The sequence below is a fragment of the Heliangelus exortis genome, chromosome 7 (assembly GCF_036169615.1).
Source record: "Heliangelus exortis chromosome 7, bHelExo1.hap1, whole genome shotgun sequence".
NCBI classification, from domain to species: Eukaryota; Metazoa; Chordata; class Aves; order Apodiformes; family Trochilidae; genus Heliangelus; species Heliangelus exortis.
This window is the reverse complement of record NC_092428.1, coordinates 31,114,557-31,136,890: the sequence shown is the minus strand read 5'-3', so window position 1 is coordinate 31,136,890 and position 22,334 is coordinate 31,114,557. Positions and strand designations below refer to the sequence as shown.

The 22,334-nt window shown below is 39.4% G+C and overlaps 2 protein-coding genes across 4 annotated transcripts in view; one reads left to right on the top strand and one right to left on the bottom strand.

Moving 5' to 3' along the window:
- Positions 1-1,426: 1,426 nt before the first annotated feature.
- Positions 1,427-17,385, bottom strand: ACADSB (acyl-CoA dehydrogenase short/branched chain). 2 transcript variants are annotated; one of them, XM_071749635.1, is made up of 11 exons: positions 17,289-17,385; positions 13,364-13,523; positions 12,355-12,455; positions 11,383-11,589; positions 10,757-10,927; positions 9,711-9,836; positions 9,225-9,317; positions 7,285-7,374; positions 5,648-5,785; positions 4,891-4,990; positions 1,427-4,228 (listed from the first exon to the last, which is right to left on the bottom strand). In XM_071749635.1, exons 1-11 carry the CDS (start codon positions 17,328-17,330, stop codon positions 4,158-4,160), a joined length of 1,299 nt encoding a protein of 432 aa, XP_071605736.1. In that variant the 5' UTR covers positions 17,331-17,385; the 3' UTR covers positions 1,427-4,157. The 2 variants fall into 2 exon arrangements, with proteins under 2 accessions (XP_071605736.1, XP_071605737.1); XM_071749636.1 differs by lacking the exons at positions 12,355-12,455; positions 17,289-17,385.
- Positions 17,377-22,334, top strand: part of IKZF5 (IKAROS family zinc finger 5) — a 14,495-nt gene continuing 9,537 nt past the window's right edge. The window contains exons 1-6 of one of the 2 annotated variants that reach the window (XM_071749638.1): positions 17,416-17,525; positions 18,514-18,577; positions 19,190-19,256; positions 20,653-20,747; positions 21,207-21,370; positions 21,651-21,833. In XM_071749638.1, the coding sequence (XP_071605739.1) occupies positions 21,238-21,370; positions 21,651-21,833 (316 nt within the window). In that variant the 5' untranslated portion in view covers positions 17,416-17,525; positions 18,514-18,577; positions 19,190-19,256; positions 20,653-20,747; positions 21,207-21,237. Of the gene's footprint in view, positions 17,526-18,513; positions 18,578-19,189; positions 19,257-20,652; positions 20,748-21,206; positions 21,371-21,650; positions 21,834-22,334 lie in introns of both variants that reach the window. The other variant, XM_071749637.1, reaches the window with a different exon arrangement.

Sequence of the window (22,334 nt, the reverse complement as noted above, 5' to 3'; positions counted from 1 at the left end):
TCTCTCTACACTAGGAAAGCAAATCCTCCCATGGTTGGCACACATGAAGGCATTTCTGGATCTACCAACTCCCATGTGGTCCGAAAACAAACAAGCAGTTTCAGTTTCAGCTCTTCCCACCCTCCAGCCATTGCTCCAGATGAACCAAAGCTCATTTTTAAGTCTTGCTAATGTCCCCTGGGAGGTCACCTTGAGATTTCTTTGTAGGTAAGTCTTGCAATATTAGGAACTCTACAGGTAATAAGACACAGAGAGGAAAAACAGTCCCAGAAAGATGTAAACCCAGATGATCTTGCAAGACAGAAGATGTAAAAATGCTACTGGTGCCTGTTGATACTGCATATTGTCAATTTATCATTACTTCATCAGAAAAAATGTTGCATTGTGCATTGCATCTTCTTTTTTGCACATAAATATTCCAATATGAATCAACACCAATATGAACATTCATGTTCTAATCTATGAAACAAGCTATTAGGCAACACGTTGGTTAGTTCTAATTACCTAAATGTCTAAGAAACTTCCTGCACATGAACAGAATATTTTTAGAGGATAATAAAAGCCAAGATTTCAAAGCAGCTTAATAATGTCTCTAGTATCAGATAATGAGAAATTCCCTCAATGCTGCTAAGCTGGACTTTGTTAATTATAGCAACTGATCTTACAACTGGCATATTTAGCTGAAATAATTATAGGAATTCCTATTTGTTAGGCTGGTACTCTGGATTCACTACACACTGATGGTGGACTGGTGAGAGCTTAGGAAGAAGCCTTGCTTCTTCCACCTGGGTGTACAATCCCCCTACATAACTCTAGCCAGTCAAATCCAAAAGACTAAAAAAATTCTTGCCATGTTCTCACCTGGACTTAGACTACAGAATTACACTTCAGAGAACACAATGATTGTATTTTGATACAACATAAAATGACAAATCATGGGAAAATTCTTTTAGAATCATACATGTTCACCTGCCCATCAGCTCTCACTTGATTTGTGCCTCTGCCAGCAGTCTGCACGGGGATAACACAAGAGGTAAATATTTATGAAGTAGTTGTGGTAGCTCTTAACCACCTCCACGTCATTCTCTGAGGAGATCTATGATGCTGGTACCCTGAATTCACTCTGGGGCTGAGGAAAAATGTTTCTACACCTTTTGTGTATTCAATAAGCTCTGGGAAGTCAGACAACTCCCTTTGAAGCAGACTGTGCTTCAAATGGAGCTCAGGTTAGTAGGAAGAGCTTGAAATGTGTCTCTCACCAAAAAGATTTCCAAATGGAAATACAGTAACATGTTAATTAGAAAATTCTTTGCATAGTGAAAGGCTCCCAGTGAACAATTACTTTATACTTCACATCAGCCTTTTCAAACACAATCTTCACACAGGGAAAAGAAAATATGAAAGAAAGAACAACAGCATAGAAAACTTTGTATGAATTGTTATATTTGAGTATTTCCCAAGTAGCAATTAGACTTTTCTGTGAAAAATCTACCTCAGACCTCTATCACAAACCAGAATAATACTAAAGAAACCTGACAGAAGAGTCATTATGTCCCAGTACAAAAATGGCAAGATCTGGGGAAAATTTTAGATGATGGATTATTAGAGAACCATCCCCTGATGTGCAGGATTAGCATTGTATCAAGACAAATGTCAAAACCAGGCACCTTTTAATACATTCCTGATACAAGTCTTTAACTGGGGAAGGCCAGATGCAACATGTGGTACTGAAGATGCTGTTCCAGGGCAACAGTCTGGATTGACTGGGCTGAATGAAGGTATATGAAGGGAAAATATGAACATAAATATGAACACTCACTGTGTACAAAGCAGTTTTGAGTCCTGTCACTAGCAAAGAAAATCTCACAGCATTCACAGTGCCAGCTCTGCAGCTCTGCAGCTCAGCACCTCCAGGTGCAGCCAGACACCACCAACAGCCCTGGGACCACAGTGCCAAATATAGAAATTTAGTTGATGACAATCCAAAAATGCTTGTCCCAGACAGAATGGGGTGAGGGATCCACGTGCAGCTCTTAACAGCTCTTGCACAACAGCACAGTAATTTTATTACTGAACAAACACCTACATTAATGCAGAAGCAGAACCAAACTTAAGGGGATGAAACAACTTGCTGGAGTTGTCAGAGACCAAAGAAATTCAGTGGCTGTAATTAATTTGTGCACATGTTCCTCTACAAAATTTTGTAGGCAACCCCCAAATACAATACATACATTTGTTTCAAACCTTATTGTGTACAGAACACACCATAAAGAGACAGGTGAAATATTTACACTTGTAACATTTAGTTAAAGGCTTGACCTTGTTTTTCTGAGAACTGCTGAGAAGCTGATGAAGATTTTGTAGTAAGGTTATGATCATTTCAGACTCACAGGTAGATCATATTGAGCAGAATAACTGTAGCTAACTGTTTTGGTGTCTGTAGTCTTTTTAACAACTTCCCCAGCTGGTTTAATTCAGCTGAAAGCCTGCAAACAACCTGAAAAGTAGTAGTGGTACTAATAATTTATAATAACAATAATAGTAATACTAATGATGCTAGAAGAAAACTTCAGAAATCATCTAGTCTCCTACTTTTGTATTTTTGAAAATTTCAAAGCTGTTGATCAAACTGGTATAGGAGAGGCTTTTTAAGTGGCTTAATTATCACATTAATTCTTTGCCTATCAACAGGCAAAGTGTACATGTGGAGGGAGTGGTTCACTGAATAACTTACTTCCCTTTGAAGCTGACAGCAAGACAAAAAAGTTGTTAGCAGTGCTTTTCCTTCTGGCTTGTGTCTTTGCATAAGGCACTCCAGTCTGCTTGTTTTACAAAATCCTACTTGTTGAGTGTCATTTGCCCTAGTTTGGCAAAAAAACTCCTCTGGGAGTCTCTAACTGTAACATTCAAGGCTCCTCTTGAAGTGAGTCATCAGTGACTAACAAGCTTTAAAAATGAGATCCTTCTAAGTCAGCTGATACCAGAAAACCAATCCTTCCCTCCCCAAAACACTTGAGACAAATTGCCAATTACAACAATTATAATAATTTTTCATATGTTAAGCTTTCCATCCCTTGATTCTTAGTTAATTAGTCCTCCAGCACTGAAGAGGCTTCTGCAGTAAACAAAATGTCTAGTTTTAAAGTAAACAGAGAGGGATAAAAAAGCACATACTTCTCAACCTGCCCCTCCTTTCTCTCTCTAAAGGAAAAAACCTGCTTTTTTTGTAGAAAACAACTAACTTCCATGAGAGTTTTCTAAGGTGCAACTTAACTGTCCCTTCCTAACTACCAGGAAGGAATCTCTGAGGATTAAAGTCTATAAAATGCATTGAACACGGAAAGGCCACTGTGAGGTGATACCACAGCATTCCTACTGCCTGGCTTAACCTTCTGTCTTTTTGCAGAACTACTAGAGCTTTTTTAAAGCCAATTTCACTAAGATTTCAACTCAACCTTTTATGAAAGGAGAACTAAAAATAGGCTCTTAGATTAAAACCCTTAACAGCTGAGAAGGCTGGAAAGGGAGGTAGAGATTATCCACCATTCAGTACTGGAAAACTGGGGCTGGAAGGACTTAATTACCAAGGTATACTTAAGAACACACTAAGGGCTGCTATAAAAATTACTCCAATTACAGCAGCTCCACAGACATCACTCCACCTGGGAGAGAGGAAACCATCATTTCAATCCCTCCATATCCCCCCCCGTCCTGTCCCTCATGGTAATAAAGGGCACCAGGAACAAACAGCAGCTTCTCACCATGCAGGAGTTCTGCTGCACATGTAGAGTCCCTTCCCTCAGGTGGCTTCAACAGAAACTTTCACCCCCAGCAAGCAAAGGATTTGACTTCTCTTGCTTCCACCTTGAAATCTCCAAGTGCAGATACACAGTTTAATAATTTCTCCCAATGTATTAGCTTAGAAGTGTCTCAGGCAGAGGTATTTTCAACCTGTGATTTGGATGGGAATCTGGAATTTACAGTTTCACATCAATTACACACTCCCTGTCCTGAAATGGGGAAAATGTGGTTTTCCTTATGATTGTGTCTCATATTCCTCCTGATGTATGATTTTTATAATTACAAATAAACATGTAATTCACAATGAATGTTTAGTGAAATAATTTCTGCCAACAGTAAAAAAGTCCTTATGGGTTTCAGTACTCCTGTGCTAAGCTTTTTGCAATTGTGCTCAGCTGGATATTTGAAGTTCCTTCATATATTGTACCTGAAATTAGAAGAAAATAGATTAGAAGACAATAAAACCAAAGTAGTTATATGAAGAGAGACCACGATACTGTTTTAACAGTTTAGTTAGAGCACTGACAATTATGAAGTGAACCTTTACTGAGCAAGTTCTAGAGACAGAATTATCAGATACGTAATTTTTTATATTTTGTTGTCTGCAACAACTAAAATACTCTTCTGCTGGTACAACTTAAAGGTGTTTTCCTGAAAAGAAATTCCTAAATAGTAAACAAAAATTAAAAATTAGTATCAGCAAGAAAAGTCAAAGGATAATATTGTTAGAAATGTCAAACTGTTAGGTCTGAGGATTATACTGGTAAACAAGGAAGTCTTGATAATAAAACTCCACATGGATTCAGATCTGAATACTTCCTGAAGGGAAAATATTTTTAATCTTTTTTTGAACTGGAATTTTCTTAACAGAAGAGAACACAATGTGTGTGTCTGTATTTTGTAGGTATCTAATTAAACACATTACATATATAGATATTCATACTTAAATTTTTACCTTCTCATATTAGAGCCTTTAAAAAAAGTGCTGTTAGTCTCAGGGAAAAAATATCTTAAAATAATAGCCAGTCATTCATCCATAAACCTAATACTACTAATGCAACAAGAAGTACTTCATAAATTATCACTCACCTATCTTGCAGTCACGATAAAACTTTTCTATTGGATAATTTTTTGTGAACCCAACACCACCCATCCATTCAATACATTTACTTGTTGTCAGTGTGGCAACCTGTGAAAACAGTTTCACAGTTACAATGTCAGGATTAAACTACAGGCAGATGTTAGTAAGCTTTATTCTTTGTAGCTATTTAAAGTAAAACCAAAACAGCAATTAAAGTAGTTACAAGAAACAGTGGGAAGAGGAAGGACTGGAAATTTTGCATCCACCCTGCCTTACCTTACCAAGTTATTTTAGCACTAAAATGACGTTTTCCTAAATCAGAGGAAATCAGGACTTCACTAATCATTGTTGCAATAGTTTATATGCTACACTATGAAAAAGCAATTACTAAAGGGCAGAGGGAATCCAGTTTGGAATCATATTCTGACTCTCAGTTGTGAGCAGCAGAATTGAAATGGTCAGAAATGAATGAAGTCTCCCCATGTCAATTCTTCAGCCACACAAAGAGAGCTCTGAGAAATTTAAATCTCTCTAGATGAATGTCTCTTTCTTTTAATGTTGTTGCTTGTTTTTCAAAATTTTATTTAGGGGTGTGAGCAGTTCATTCTTACACTTGACATTCCATACAGACGGAGAATGAGAAACAAGACAAAGGTCTCACAGATCTCACAGCAAAACATGCATTAAAAGTTACATATTCAGTAACAGAAGAAATGTTTGAACAGCAATAAAATAAATCCACTGGATAAAGAAACTGCAGGTTACCTCAGCAGCATAGTACTTGGCCATGCTGGCTTCTTTGATGTGTGGCCTTCCCATCTCAGCAAGCCGAGCTGCGTTGTAGGTCAGCAACCTCGCTGCCTCCAGCTGTGTGGCCACCTGAGCTATCTGGTGCTGCATCCCCTGCAAACAGCACCCCAAGAGTCAGGCACAGACACCTAGGATTCAACTGGAATTTCTACCAAGAACCATTCTTTTCACCAAGGAACATCCCTCTAAAATAAAAATACACAATGTGCATGGACTAATAATTCTGCACATCTCTGTGTCAGTGAAACCAAAGGAAAACTTTGGGCCACTGAAGAACTTTTAGGAGCTCCAAGCCCATTTTCTCTTTCCCTTTTCTTGGATTCAGGAGTACTGAGGAACTTCCTGCCTGGCTCTCTGGATAGGAGGGTTCAACGTGAACATCTGCATCCATGAATATCAAGGAAAACCTCCAGCAAATCTTAATGTTCTCCTCAGCACTGCAGAGACACGGGTAGGTCAAAGCTGTGTTTATTTTGCAGCTCTTGAGGACACCCATACATTAACAAGTTGAGTTTTTAAAAAGCACCCCTTAAATAAAGTGGAGAACTGGCAAAATGATAACTACTTCTTCCCATGTCCCATAGCCATGAAAAAAGAGGAGCATGAAAGTCTACAGAAAGTGACTGATGAGGGGATCCAAGAGGAGGGAAGGAGGTGGCACAGCTCACCTATAAATTGCAGGTATTAAGAACAGTTTTATTTAAGGAGGCCTAAACATTACAATGATTGAAAACGAGCATTTCGTTGTCTAACATGCTTGTAAAGCAGAAAGAAAACTTTCATCTTATTAGAACATTGACTCTGCTCCCTAAAATTAGCAAAAATATATATGCAGGTCAAAATAACAAAATGATTCAGCAATTATAAATTCCATTTCCCATTCAAAAGACGCAGTTCCAATAATTTCCTAGAGATCTGTGGCTGCTTCCTAAAACGTGTATAAATTATGAGCAGTACTAATGTTCCTTCCCTTCATCCGAGATGTAGGTTTCTTTTAACAAGAAAATTACTACAGTAATTACAATTATATATCTTCCTTATTAAACTATACATCATTTCTGCAACAAAGACTCTTTTTCGTTTCGAGATACTGATATTATCATGAAAACTAAATGTCTTTGTGTAACACAGGAAATCTAATAATTCAATCAGCTTCCCTCATCTTTTTATAATTTCTAATGCCTCCAGAAAAAGGCCTTCCCCCACACCTGATGAAAGGGTATAAAAACTGGAACACAGTCAACATACTGTGATATTAAAATCAGAGGAGAAAGGAGCTCCATGTGTATTATTCTCAAAGGCAGTCAATACACTGTCAAGGAAAAGGAGTTATGTTAATAATGTTTGGAAGTTTTAAATAATTTATGCAGCACTTGCATAAAGGCACACAGCACAGAATTTATATATTTTATGTGGCAGAAGAACACTGATCTGAAATTCTTTTGAAAAATTCTTCTCAAATATTGAGGAGACATGACACAAGGTGGAGCACAAATTAAGAGCACATCAGATTACTCATTTTACTGATTTCATTTACTCTGGTAGCTACCACTGGCTTAGAGTAAACTTCCCATGTGTTCATTAAGAAATACCTGGAAATCAAATATACTTTTCCCAAACTGGACTCTCTCCTTTGTGTAGGGAACTGTGTAGTCAAAACATCCCTGTGCCAGTCCTAACATCTGTAAGAAGTAAGACACAGTGGAGTTAGGCCAAAAAAACCAAACCCAACCCAAACTTAGTAAGTCCATTTCATGCTAATCCATTCCTGAAATAAACTTCCCTACTAAAAGCAAAATATTTCTCAAAACAATATCATAAATTTATTTCTGGACAAAAGTTATGGATCAAATGCAGCTGCAAAAATATTGAGCATTTCTGGAAAAATTCTTAATTACATGAGAAAATCACTGTAAACTAAAAATCTATAGATCTACATTACACTATTAAAGGAAAAATAATTTGAATGATTATTCAAAGCTATTTTCATAATCAGAATAATTTCTCATTTTATAGAAGACACCAGACTGTGAGAATTAGTAATTTATTTCAGAAGTCAGGAATTGGTGCAGTGGAATCAGGGATAGTATTTGTTCCAGCATTTTCCAGAAAAAAAACAACTCAACAGAACATTTCTGGAAGACTCATTGTCTTTTCACACACTTATCTTGGAAAATAACATCTGGGAAAATGACACATGAGCACTGATAAAGAAGTAACTCACATCTACCCTAATGTCTGATTTGTAAGCCTACAGAAACATTATGAAATCTGGAAGAGAAACTGGATTTTTTTTGGGATTTAGAACTACCAAATTTTGAAAAGTGAATTCCATTCCAAACAAGAGAGCAAAGGAAGGACCCTGCCTTACATATATCTTGGAGTATTTACCTATTAGTAAATAAGATCAGTTGGTTTCATTCTCTAACTACAGTTCATCTGAATGCATTCTTTCTACCTAGTTTCTTTCCTAGGAAAAAAACAGGATAGGAAATTTTAATTAGGTTAGAAGTGTAACTTGGCATAATTATGAGCAAAATCCAGACAGTGTATTTTACTGCCATAGTCTGTACATTATTTGTATCTCTGGGAACAATGGGGACCAAAGCCCTAGTCTTTAAATGCCATATCTGTCAAAGTTTAATCACAGATACTCTTAAGAAATGCTGGAAACCCCAAGGCATTTAGCAGCAGAGGGTATTGCCACATGGAAAAGCTAAATTTCATGAGGGCTGTTACATCTGGTGTGCTTCCAAACTAGGAGAAAAGGCAGTTTGGCAGTACAGGCATATCACACCCTACACAGAACAACTACATCCACAACAAAGTAGAAATGTAGAAAACATTACTTTCAAAAGTATAAAAATATAAAAACTTGTCTTGAGTAATTTTATGATAGGGCTGAGCTGATTTCCACAAAAATCAGCAGCAATCTGAGTCCACAACAAAATACAGTATTTTGAGGTAACTCTAAGGTCAGCAAGCATTTTCCTCTAAGATGCCATAAGGTGCAATTTTCAAACACAATAATAACAAGGATACTTTTCCTATATAAAAAAAAATCACACTTATTTTAAAAATAAGTTGACTTCTAAAAATAAGTCATTGGGAAAATATAATTTTTCATTAGGTCACATTTGTCAGTCCCTTACAATCACAGTTGGAAGCATTAAAATTATACATGTCAATGTGTTATATTTTCCAAAGCTAGTTTTCAAATTTGCATAATGGCAGAGAAAAATGTTACTACATTTCAGCAGCAATAAGTTAACCACCAAAGACAAACTAATTGCCATTTAATGTTTTCTAAATCTATTGCTTAATGTCACTGAAGGAGAATTTCACCATTCACACTCGTTTCAGGGTGTTACTGCAGCTTAGATACAGGAAGGGTGACATCTAGTGGCAATTTCGTTTTTAATAAAGTATTTTCTAAACAGTTCATTCTTAGTGGCTTTAAACATTTTGGGAATTTCAATGCAAGTTCAAAATTACAGACTGGCTGTATTCAGTGTTAAAAGAAATTACCCACCTGTGCAGCAATACCTATTCTGCCAGTATTTAGCATCCCAATTGCATACTTATAGCCTTGTCCAACCTGTCCCAGGATGCTGGTTTCAGGAACCTAAAGGATAAAACCACTCAATTATTCTTCTATTCTGCTTTACAGCTTTTCTGGTGTGGTTCAGAGATGAATCAGTGTATAAGTTTTGCTTAATGTTTCTCATAAGTGAAGGAATAAAACATAACCCAGGCATTTGGCATCTGGAATATCTGATCAGAACATTCTGTGGTCATAAAGTGACAGCTGAGAAGAACTGTATCAACATTTAAGAAAGCCAACCACCCTGAAGACTTTTGTGAAAGTATAGGGGGGAAAAAAAGTCCAAATATGCCAAATGATCAACATGTCTAAGGAATTAAAATATTGGGAATTTGGTTAACATTCTCTCCTTGCATGTGGTCAAGTTCCAATCACACACAAATTCTGCTCCAATAAGTAAAGCACTTGCAATACCTTAACATTTTCAAATGTTACTGGGCAGGTAGAAGATGCTCTGATTCCAAGCTTGTCCTCCTTCTTCCCCACTTGCAGTCCCTCTGTGTCACGATCTACTATGAAGCATGTAATTCCCCTGTACCCCTGGGATGAATTAAAAAACAACCAAGATATGTTTTTACACTAATACCAGCACTGAATTTAATCTTATTCTTGACTATTTAAAAGCAAATGTGTATCTTTAAGAAGGCAAAGTATTATACTTATTAAGGCATAAATGCACAAGCAACTCCAGATTACATAGAAATGCAGTTAACAAATACAGAAACTGATTTATCAAATGTCTTCATTAGAGCTAATACTCAAATCACCTCTCAGCTTGTGAAGAAATGAACAGAAGTTCAGAAAGTGGCAATAAAAATGAAAGAAAAATCCTCTCTTACTTCACCAAACCCTGGAATTTTAATTTTAAAAATAAATATCTTTTGAGTTAATTTTTTAAAAAGACACACTGAAAGAAATAAAAGCTTTAAACAATTTAGTTTTTTATTCAATTATCACTCTACTGTATTTGTATAGTCCATTTTAAAGCCTCTCACTGACTTTTCTGAATCTACTACCTGTACCCAAGCTCGTGACCAAACTAGGAATATGCATATTCAGCTATGTATTTTTTTACCTGAACATACTTCTAATACAGTATCTTTGTTAGATTTCCAGTGCATGTAGCCTAAGCTCTATTTTGCCTTTTAACAACAGCAACATGTTAGTTAAATCAGGAAGGCTGGGCTCTCTCTTCTCCCATTACTCAGAAAAATACCAATGCATGCTGTGCTCTTCATGGAAGCAATTATGATTCTGACATTTTTATTTTCCCTGGTGGGAGGAATTTATTAAATTGCTCAGCAAGTTGCAAAAATTTTTGTTGGAAAACAATGTAAAGGTTTGCTGTCAGCCAGGAAAAGGTGCAAAAAATAGTAACCTTCCATGTATCAGAATACATTAGTATAAGATACATACATCATCAGCTGTCACTGAAATGCTGCTCATCTTTAGCCACTTACTAAGGATGGATCTGCATTTGCCATCACAAAGAAAACTCCTGCATGTTCTGCTAAGCTAATCCACATCTTTGAGCCATTGATAACATAGTAGTCTCCTTTCTTTTCAGCCCGAGTCTTCAAAGAAAAAGCATCACTGCCAGATCCAGCTTCTGTAAGACAGAAGCTGCCAACCTGTCAATTGAAGGGAAAAGGGAGTTTTATTTTTTACTAAACATATGACAAATTCTGCAATGAGAGCAGCTATAAACAAGCACAAGTCTCTTAAATTCAAACACTTTAACCTACTGCATCAAAGTAACAAAGTTTCAGGTAAGGAGATTAAGAATAGAAACACTTTGTCATTACCTGTCTCTTAAAGTCAACTGCTTTGAAGTTCTTTTTCACTGTAAATTATATTTTAATGAAACCAGTAGGCACCTTTCCACTTCTATCTCCCAGCTACTGATGAGGGGACACATCTATATCACCACAGACCTCAGCTCCAACCAGCATTTCAAAGTTCTTTGAAACTACAGAAACTGTATTTTCCAACACTGCAGTCACACATTTAGCCACCGAAGAAACCCCCAATAACATTAGGTAACTATTAAAAATTATTATAGTTTAGCAAAGTGATTTTGACTCACAGTATCTTTAGCCACTCTGGGCAAGTAAGTTCTCTTTTGTTCTTCTGTTCCATATGTGGAAAACAACTTATTTGTTAGTGTATTTTGGAGTTCACATAGAAGAGCTACAGATGGATCAACTTTGGCCAATTCTTCTACCACCAATATGACAGAAAGAAATGAAGCTCCAGTCCCTCCATATTCTTCTCCAAGATCAATACTCATCAGCTGAAACGTAAAAGATGCAAACAGATCAACCTGTCAGCTCCTGTCAACAACTTATTAACCCAAGCTCATACTTAAGAGATTAAAATAAAAACCACTGAATGGAAATAAATAGCTACAGATTCTTCCCCAGAAACCTGTTTTCCTTCAATACCCATAACAAACCTATTCACAGAAGCTGATAATCAGTTCATGCAAGAAATAACTAACACATGTAGCACACAGGCCAATCTCCCAAAATCTGGTTACATTTTCCAGGAGAAATTCAATTTGCATAGAAGTGTCACTGTATAAAATGACTTTCTAAACACAAGATGAGCTTTAGGTTTGACAGCAGGAAAGGCTAAAATTGAACCCAGGAATGAATACCAGAATACTTGCAACTCAAGTCCTCCTGGCTGCTCAGTAAGGACACAGAGAACTCTTGATGCTCTTATCAGTCACATCAGTTCTGTGCAATTATGTTTATACAATTAAAACAAAATTAAAAAAGGGGGAGGGGGGAGATAAGGAACTGAAAGATAAAGATTGTGGAGTGGGAGAGATAGAAAGAGTATAACAGGAAAGATGGAGAGTGACAGTGTAATAAAGAGAAAGTTGTCCTGGTGTAGAGAAATGTTTTAGTGATTCATTAGTTCATTTGAATTTTGTCACTCAATCTTGCAGAGCTAGGAAACAACAAGAATGATAAAATCTGAAGAGTGCAGAGCTAGGAAACAACAGGAATGATGTTACTTTCTGAATAAATGATAAAGTAAGTGTGCAGACCCCTTGTTCAAACAGTCCCTGTATTATAGAGTCTTCCATTTTTGAATTCTCATCCATTTTTTGCACCAACGGCGCAACTTGTTCCTGAGCAAATTTTGCCACTGTCAATGAAAAGAAGAAATAAAAGTGTGTAAGTATTCTACAGCTCTCCTTGAAGATCAACATAACAGTCACGTGGTACTTCTGACAGGTCGTGTGTGTATTCCCTGATTTTCCCACACAAGTTATTCAAAGGACAAAAAGCTGTCTGAGGTGATGAGCTACAAGGCTCAATTGTCACTGCCTTCTGAGCAGAGCTACAACTCTAAACTGAAATAAATACTTCCTGTGAAATCACAACTTTGAAAGCATCTCAGCAACACTTATGTAACATTGGCTGACAAAAAAAAATTATAGAAAATATTTCAAATACATCCCCTGTCTGGTTAGCTGTATTGCACTTCCTTATAAATTAAACCTGCAGTCTGGGAAGGTGTTATCAGGTTTTAATGCATCTCATTTTGAATGCACAAAATCCTGTGAGACTGTTTCTGCCTAACTGGAGACTTTTATGAGCTTTTTTCCACACGTGTAAGTCCTCACTCTTTGCTCTGAGGATCCTGTTTGAAACAATCTTCTCCGTGCAGGACTGGCTGCATGACAAAACACACACATCATATCTGTCACCATTCTGGATATACTTGAAATCTCTGGAAACCAGCTGGAGCAGTTAGCTGCAGCTGAAATAAACCCGTTAGAAAGGGCAAGAGTCAATAACCTGGCAACTTCATGTCTGTGACAGCAACAGTTTTAAACATTAATATGTATGCAGAGTAAAGTGCACTGTGCTATGGTAACATGGGAAAAGAACATGACAATCTCCTCTTGGGAACTAAAGCAGTTTTAACATTAAGCAAAGGCCCCCACAACAATCTCAACATTTAATTAAATAATGAAAATAAATTTTCCATTTAGTATTTCCCTTTTGATTGAGACATTTCAACATTTTAAGCATGCAGAAAATAGGTACCCATGTTTTTCAGCATTGTCTCCTCCTCAGTGAATGTCTGAAGGGGGGCATAGACAATTCCATCACTGGCTGGATTTGGCTGAAGTTCTGATTTGAAGGACCTAAAGACATGCTGAGAAGCCCTCCATGGAGCCAAATGCACTGGCCAATTTCTTCTCAGCTGTTGGCAACAAATACAAAACATGCAAACAGTTAATACAATTCCTATTTGGATACCGGTAACAGTACAATATTTTACCCAGTAATTTTATTGAAAAGTCACAAAAATGAGCAGAACAGCAGCTTTTGGGAGCAAGAAATGCATGGTGACTATTAGGTAGGTGGACATAAGTACTGTAACAGGTAATTAGTTTTGTACCTTGAAGGACAATAAACTACTTCAGTAGATAAAAGCAAGCTTTAGAAGGGAAAACATTTAGTTTTAAAGTTTTCTAACCACAGAATAATTTCTTAGGATTTTTAGGAAGTTAGCATAATTAATATGATCTGGCTCAAAAAGTAAGAGGCTAACATTAGCTGAACTGCTGCAAAATGTATTCTTGAAAAGCAGTATTCAAAAAGGAAGCACAGTTTGACTGACTGACCACAAGAAGCAAGACATAAAACCAGCTTTGCTCTCACAGCTCCCAAACCCCAACTTATTCTGTGGCTAACATCCAGACATCAGATTTCTGCTTCAGATTTCTGTCATTTTTGCTCTGTCAGTATAAAGTGCAGACATATTAATGTCTTACCAAAGTCACTCCTAACAGAAACCCCCAGTAGAGACACAGCTGTGCCATAAAAATAATGAGCACATGCCTGCCAACATACAGCTTTGCCAGCATGCACCAGCATTAACCCCACAGTGAGCAGACAGACTGACTGTGCTGTAACCACACTGCTGTTAAGCTCACAAAACACAGCACAATTTTGCAAAGCATGCTGAGATAGCAGGATTTCTCAAAAAAAAAAAAAAAAAAAAAAAAAAAAAAAAAAAAAGACAAGGTATTAACTCTAGGATCAGAAAGTAGAAATTCCTTTGAACCCTCTAATGATTCACTCTTTTATGTTGGCTTCCAACACTTGTCATCTCCTTGGCTGAAGAACTGATGTAAAACAGAACTACAGACTCTTTTTTCTTAGAGACAAGATGCATAGGTCTACTATAGTAAGAAAGCTCTGACTTTAGCACAAGTCATGCATGACAAAAAAAATAGTAAAAAGTGGTAATACAGAACACAAATATTGCTGTGAACATTCAATGTTTATTTACCTTCAACACCCCTGGTCATCACATCAAAAAAATACTGACTAGTGAAGCTGATGTATGAATACAAAGTGTGGTTGATGGCAACACCTTCAACTGTTACTGGAGTCACTACAGGGGCTTCACAAAAAACTAAAATACAAAAGAAAAAATCCAAGGCAACCATGTTGTGGAACATGTCAGTCAGGAATGGATTATCCAGCTTAGGTGGGGTCACTCAGCACCCAGGCATGCAAGAGTATCAAACATCTATGTGTGCAAATCCATATTCTTAACAAGGTCTAAGAAGGAAAAAATCTAAGTGTAGCTGCATACATTTAACACTGTATGCTTACAGGACTATACATCATGCATACTCCCTGCATCTTCCACTACTTTATTTCCAAGTACAAAGAAAAGAATATTTTATTTTCACAGTGGCACAACCAAAGATGAATCACTGAGAATAGTTCATCAGTACTGACCAAGAACAGTCAAGAGAAATGCATGGTGCCTTATAAGAATACAAAACTTTTTGAAAAACTGCAAGTAGGGACACTCAGTGGGCAATAAACCAATAGTGCTGAAACAACAAGTGGTAGTAATCTGGGATTAACTTCAGTTACATTTGTTTGCACTTGAGGCTTGGGTGTAGAATTATCAGCCACACAGGTGAACACTTCACTGAATGCATGCAGGGGGCTGTGCCCCATCCAAAGTGGGAAGTACAGGTACTGTAGACTAAAAAAAAAAAATTAATATATTTTTCTCATCTGCTTTCACAAAAACAAGAGGCTGAACAAACTTGATTAAAAGCAGCTCAGCAAGGTCAAGCACAAACACAGGCTGCAGTGACCTGCAAGCAGCCTGGCTAGCAGGTAGAAGCTTAGAAAAGGAATATTCCTAACACAGTTATGCTAAAAAGTCTTAAAAGCAGTAAGCTGGCCCCAGGGGATGGAATGTACACAGAAAACACCCAAATGCAGAGCAGCAATCCACAGGTAATAGGTATTTCACTCCAGAGTAATACCATAGTGTAGAAGTGATTTGGTTTTGAGTTAATGTTTAGATTTTTAATAAAATTCAAGTCACTACATTATGGTTTGCATTTTTATTCTTAGAAGTCATGCAGTCAAGTGATATATACTGACTTTGGATACTTACTTAAAGTGCATGTATGTTACTCAAATTATTTGGTTCAGCTTTCATGGGGTTTTTTTTGTCTTTTTCTGTAGTTAAGGTAATGACCTATGCTGCTACTACATTGAGACTGCCTGCCCCACTGAACATATGTATTTAAAAACTGGTGTCTGGGTTGCTCTGATAAGCAGAAAAATCAACGTTCTCTCAATTTCTGCTTTCACCTCAGCTTGTTAAAGCATAGTTATTTTGGTTTTTTGGTTTGTTTTACACTCCAAAACAAGATTTTAATGCTGGTGGACCTGGCAGAACCAGTAAAATATAAATAATAAAAGGCCAGAGTAACACAATTTCCTCAGCTCCCTTTTCTTTCCTTGATGACTCCACTCCTGTACCCATCCCAGCTGGCCTCCAGACAGCTCCTGTTTCTCAGCAGAGAAGCTCCATCACAGGAAGCTTGCTTGCTCTGATTTATGAGGTTTTTTTCTTTATTTCCATTACCACAACACCCTCACAAGCTGCCATGGGGAGATCCCAGGCCGGCACAACTTCTCACTCTGCACAGCAAGTCTCCTCTGATTTTTCTGCTTGTTCCCTTGGTCTTTTGAGTATCCCTACAGTGCCACAGACCTGTTTAGAAAAATAAAAGAGACAGCAGAGCACCCGAACTGCTAAGAAAACCTCTTGCAAGTATTGTGCAACGCCTTGTGTGGGAACAGCTCTTGTAACCAGGGGCTGCTCCAGCCAGGAGCCCTTTCACAAGACACGAAAAAGATTTTATTTTCCTTTTTTTTTTAGCACGAAGCTGCCTGATACCTCCCCAGCGCCCCCAGGTAAAAAATAAAATAAATTAATATTTATAAATAACCAAACCAACCAATCCAAAACATAAGAATCACAGACTGCCATGCGGGAAGGGAGCTGAAGGATGCGAAGGAACAGAATCAGCCCCCTCAGCCCTGCAGACCCCGCCGGCTCGGAGCACCCGGAACCGCCCCTCCGAGGAGACAAGAACGGGGTCGGGACCGCAAAGGCGGAAAGGGACAGGCAGGAGCCCCTCGGCAGCCTTCACCGGAGCTGGGAGGTGCCGTGGGATATGAGGTGGGATATGAGGCGGGATACGAGGTGGGATCCCTACCGCTCCCTCCAGCTCCCTTCAGCCGCACCCCGGGGCTGGGAAACTGCGGGATCCGCCGGCACCCCGGGAAGAGAAGAATCCCACCACCAGTAGCAGGACCACCGCCACCGCCGCCACCACCAGCAGCAGCAGCAGCAAAAGCAGCAGTAGCAGCACTAGCAACAGTAGCAGTAGCAGCAGAACCACCACCACCACCAGAAGCAGCAGCAAAAGCAGCAGCAGCAAAAGCACCAGCAGCAGCACCAGCACCACCAGCAGCACCACCAGCAGCACCACCAGCAGCACCACCAGCAGCACCACCAGCAGCACCACCAGCACCAGCACCACAACCACCAGCCACCACAACAACAACCGCCGCCGCCACAACAGCAGCCGCAACCACAACAGCCGCAACCACAACCAACGCCTGTCCCCTTCACCTTCGCGCAGCTCCTCAGCCCAACCACTGCCGCCGCCGCCATCTTGGGGTCCCTCCCCCTCCTCCCCGTGTCCCCGCCCCGTCGGTGCGCGCGCAGCGGTCTCGCGAGGCGGCGGTGGGCGGGCCGGGCCGGGTCGGGTCGGGTCGGCAGAACAGAACACAACAAACATGGCGGCGGCGGCGGGGGCCGCGGGCGGCGGCTGCAGCGGGGGGGGTGATGGCGGCGGCTGCTGCTGTGGTGAGTGCTGCCCCGCTCCTCACCCACTCACGGCGCTCAGCCGGGCGGGGGTTCCGGCGGCTGCAGCAGCAGCAACGCGGTCCCCGCAGCCTTCGCAGAGCGGCAGCAGCCGTCACGCACCTGCCCGGAGGCTGAGGCGTCCCCCGGTGTGGCCTCCTCTTGACGTGAAGGGAGCGGGAGGGTCGGGGCTGCTGTGGGATCCCCAGGGAGGGAGGGAACCGGCACAGGGTGAGGGGAATGAGGTGGGGTTTGAGCCGGCCCTTCGGTGTTTCCTCTGGCAAACACGGGAATTTCGGCTGAGATCTCCCGGGGCCGCCTGGCTTCCCGCCCACGCGTGGAGGCGGCGTGGGTCGGAGGAAAGTGTGAGGAAAATTGGGGGTGTCCGTGCGCCGGCTGAAGGGGGGACCGGGCGATGTCATGGGGCTGGGCCCGGCTGCCGCTCCTCCTCCCTTCCTCCCCCCAGAAAAAAATCTTCTTGGAAAGGAGCTGGAAGGGCTTGGGTAGAGTTTGGGATCCTTCCTCCTGCGTTGGTTTAATTCTAAGTAATTTGTACTGGAAAAGATGAGTCTGGGGCAGTGAGATCTCCCCCTTTTTTATCACTCCCCCCCCTTTTTTTATCACTCCTCCCCCTTTTTTTTATCACTCCCTCCCTTTTTTTTATCACTCCCCCCCCCTTTTTTTATCACTCTCTCCCCCCTTTTTTATCACTCTCTCCCCCCTTTTTTATCACTCCCCCCTTTTTTATCACTCTCTCCCCCCTTTTTTTATCACTCTCTCCCCCCTTTTTTTATCACTCTCTCCCCCCTTTTTTTATCACTCTCTCCCCCCTTTTTTTATCACTCTCTTCCCCCCCTTTCTATCAGTCGCCCCCGTGACCATACATAGTCATATATTTTTATTCTCTATAATTTTATTATGCATTCTTACTCTGTGTGTATTGGGTTTACTGTGTCTGAATTATTTACTGTGTTGGAATTATTTTCTGCAGCTTTCTTTTATTCATAATGCCTCTCAGCCTGGCACGTCCTGTAATACTTCTCAGACAATAAAAAGTGAGCATCAGAGCTGTAATTAATGTTAAATCCAGTGGTTGAGCCACTGTAGGAAGTGAATCACTGGTATTCTACCTGTCAGGGTATGAAGCTGGAGAAGATATAGTTATCTATGCAGAAAATGTTCTGTGTAAACAGAAGTTTAGAGACATCTGGTGAGATCAGCCCAGATAAGTGAAACATGAGATGGCCTCCTCAGGTTTCTAATAATTACAATTGCAATTGCTACTTTGTGGTACTGACACAGCAGTTATCTGATCTGTATCCTTCTCCCCTAAAAAGGAGAGTGGCCAGCTGTATATCTATAAAAAATATCAGGTAATATCACCAGAGGTTCTTTTGTGCATACAGATGTAGAGGTTTGAGGTGGTGCTTAAACCATGGCAACTTGCCTACATTGACAGAAAAAAAAAAGGTTGTTTTCAAATTAAATCAGTGAGGTACAGAAAGGAAGTTTTATACAGTTGATCCCTAAAATATCTTTTTTCAGTCATGTTTAAAATTGTGTGTAATTTTCTTTAAATTTAATGTAAAAATAATTTATCGTTTTCTCATCCATATCTGTAATTCGTCCATATCTCATTCATATCTGATACCTTTGTTTTGTTGCAGGAGATACCAACAAATGGAACACAATTTAACTTAAGCCTGCAGTGAGGCTGGGGACACCTGAAAGAGGGTAAAGTTGATACATAAAAATGTGTTCAAAACCACCTTAGTGGTGATTATAATGATAGCAGTTGGACTCACTGGCAGATGGTGTGAAAGAACATGGTCATGTAGATCTCAAAAATGAGCTAACACTTGCAAATAACTGTGAAAATACAGGAGACTGTTTAAATGTGGTCTTGAACTCATAAATTGAGGTTTTGTAGGTTACCCAATGTTTCGGTTAGTAGCTATTGGAAAACAAGAATATATTCTTGTTAAAATGTAACAAGTTGTTTATGGTAATAATCTGAAGGAGTAATAATGTCACTGACTCATTGCCCTCTTCCGAGTTTAATCTGAAGTTAAGCTTTAACAATTTGATTGCAAATTGAGAGGTTTTTCATGTACAGTCCCAGAAAATCACATGCCCCGTGCCTTTTAGTGAATATCTTAATTATTTCAGTGCAAAATAATGAAATGGAGTAAGACTTCTATGCGGGATAGGAAACTAAAATTTTGGGAGAACTTTGAGATACTGCTTTGTGTAAGGCTTCTTTCCATCCTTGGTAATCAGTGACATTCACTTGGTTTCCCAACATTACAGTTGCCTTAACTGACTTACCCAGCTCTGGGATTTTTTTGGGCCACATATTTACCAGAGAAACTATTCAAATACTCAGTGAGATGGAATTGTCTTTCCGTGAAACACACAAAGGAGTAGATGCAGTCCTTCAAAAATTTTGCTGGAAGTGGAGTTGTTTTAATAAAACTTATAGCAGTTAAAGTTAGAACCTGTCTTACAAAAGATGTATTTTTTTCCCCCAAGTTTCTTTCATACAAATTATGGGTTTTGGCAAGAATACTGAGCTGACCACTCTGCGGTGGTGAGACCACACCTGGAGCACTGTAAACTGCTTTGGGCTCCTCAGTTCAAGAGAAACAGGGATCTGCTGGAGAGAATCCAAGGGAGAGCTTTGAGGGTGATGAAGGGACCTGAACATCTCTCCTATGGAGAAAGACTGAGAGCCCTGGGGCTGTTCAGCCTGGAGAAAAGGAGGCTGAGAGGGGATTTTTTAGTGTCTATCAATATCTGAGGGGTGGGTGTCAAGAGGAAGGAGCTGATCTCTTTTTGGTGGTGCCCAGTAACAGGACAAGAAATAACGGGTTTAAGGAACACAAGAAGCTCCATCTCAATGTGAGGAGAAACCTCTTTACTGTGAGGGTGAGGGATCTCAGGCTGTCCAGGGAGGTTGTGGAGTCTCCTGGAGAATTTCCAATTCCACCTGGATGTGTTCCTGTGTGTCCTGCCCTGGGTGATCCTGCTGTGGCAGGGGGGATGGACTGGGTGATCTCCAGAGGTCCCTTCCAACCCCTCACATTCTATGATTCTATGACATTTCCTTTTTTTTTTTTTTTCCTTCCAGGGAAAGCAGAGAAACTGGGATCTGTGCTTTCTGTCTGACCTGTTTGGAGTAGACTTTGGAGCATGTTTGCTACTTAGCAGGGAACTGAAATTCAGGTATGATCCATTTAAGAAACAAACAAACAAAAAACCAAGTTAATTTTGATTGTCACATCATCCAATTAAATATCATTCTTAATGTTACTGTTGCTGAAAATGGTTTCCCCATAAGTATTTGGTTAACTTCCATGAGTTAAAAGTTCTAAAAATAGTATTGGCAGTTTGTGCATTGAGTCATGCTGAATGGTAGACGTAATGCTTCACTTAGAAAGCAAACCAACCAAACAAAAATGAACAAAAAACCACAAAAATCCAAAACAAACAAACAAAACAAAAATGAACAAAAAAACACAAAAACCCAAAACAAACAAATAACAAACAAAAAAATCCAAACAAAGCAAAAAACCCACCCCAAGCAACAACAAAAAACCTGTAATAAAACCAAAAGCAGACTTGTTTTTATGAATGCATTCAAATTCAATGTAACTTGTGTTTTGAAAATATTTTTCCTTCCAGGCACAGGAAGTTGTAAACGTTAAGAGTGAATATGGGTGAAAAGAAGCCAGAGCCTTTGGACTTTGTAAAAGATTTTCAGGAATATCTTACCCAGCAGACTCACCATGTAAATATGATTTCTGGATCAGTTAGTGGAGACAAGGAGACAGAGCCTCTTCAAGCAGGTAAGCTCATCTCAGTGCTATCCAATTTTATTTTTTTGGGAATAACTGCACTGTTTACATTCCAGATAATTATGCGGACTACTATAATTGCATGGAAGCATTTCCAACAGTGTTTTTCTTAAAGATGTGAATATACCTTTGTTTTAGTCAAGTTTTGTTTCAATAGTTCTGTGTATTTAAAGACCAAGAGCATGCAGAAGCAAAAGCCTGGTGTGTTCTGGCAGCACGGTGGATAAAATCCTCTGATTCTTGGCTGAAATCTCTGTTGGGTTGTTCACAGCTGGGACAGAAGGTGATCAGAATGGTCTCGACCATCCTTCTGTTGAAGTTTCCCTGGATGAAAACTCAGGAATGTTAGTGGATGGCTTTGAAAGGACATTTGATGGGAAGTTAAAGTGTCGATACTGCAACTATGCCAGCAAGGGAACAGCCCGGCTCATAGAGCACATCAGGATCCATACAGGTATGAAATAATGTGCAGGGCTCTGCTGTGGGACACTGTGGTGTTAACTCCAGGTTACAATTTGCACTCAGGGAGTTAGCATCTTCAGGCAAGTCTGATAGTTCTTAGTTATTCAACAATTAGAACTGTTTGTTTTTTTTTTTAATAGACTTTTTTTTTTAAAGTTTTGCCATCTAGTGGTTTAGATTATGCAAATTCCCACTTAATTTTTCCTTGCTAGTCAGAAATTCTCTTAATGCAGACTGCTGGATTTGAAGTAACTATATATGGGAGTGAAGTTTATCAGGAGAGTTAAATTGAAGTGTAAACTGAAGGGCCCTAAAGGTAATTTGTAGTTTTTTCCTTGCGAGTCAGAAAAGTGAAAACTGTCCCTGGTGCCATGTGGATGTTTACAGGGGCTTTCCTTCCTCTGTTTAGCTAGGAAAATATTCCTGTTTTATACAACATTTTTAATGTGCAAATACAAAACATGGTAATAAGAATAAAATTTTTTTATTGGTT

What these genes read in the sequence shown, in the direction of transcription:
- ACADSB (XM_071749635.1), bottom strand. Translation starts at nt 17,330, where the DNA reads ATGGCGGCGGCGGCAGTGGTTGGGCTGAGGAGCTGCGCGAAG. An exon ending in AGGGACTGTTTGAACAAGGG is followed by an intron (nt 11,590 to 12,354) that starts GTCTGCACACTT and finishes TTTACGTTTCAG; the next exon opens with CTGATGAGTATTGATCTTGG. An exon ending in GAATAGGTATTGCTGCACAG is followed by an intron (nt 7,375 to 9,224) that starts GTGGGTAATTTC and finishes TACTTCTTACAG; the next exon opens with ATGTTAGGACTGGCACAGGG.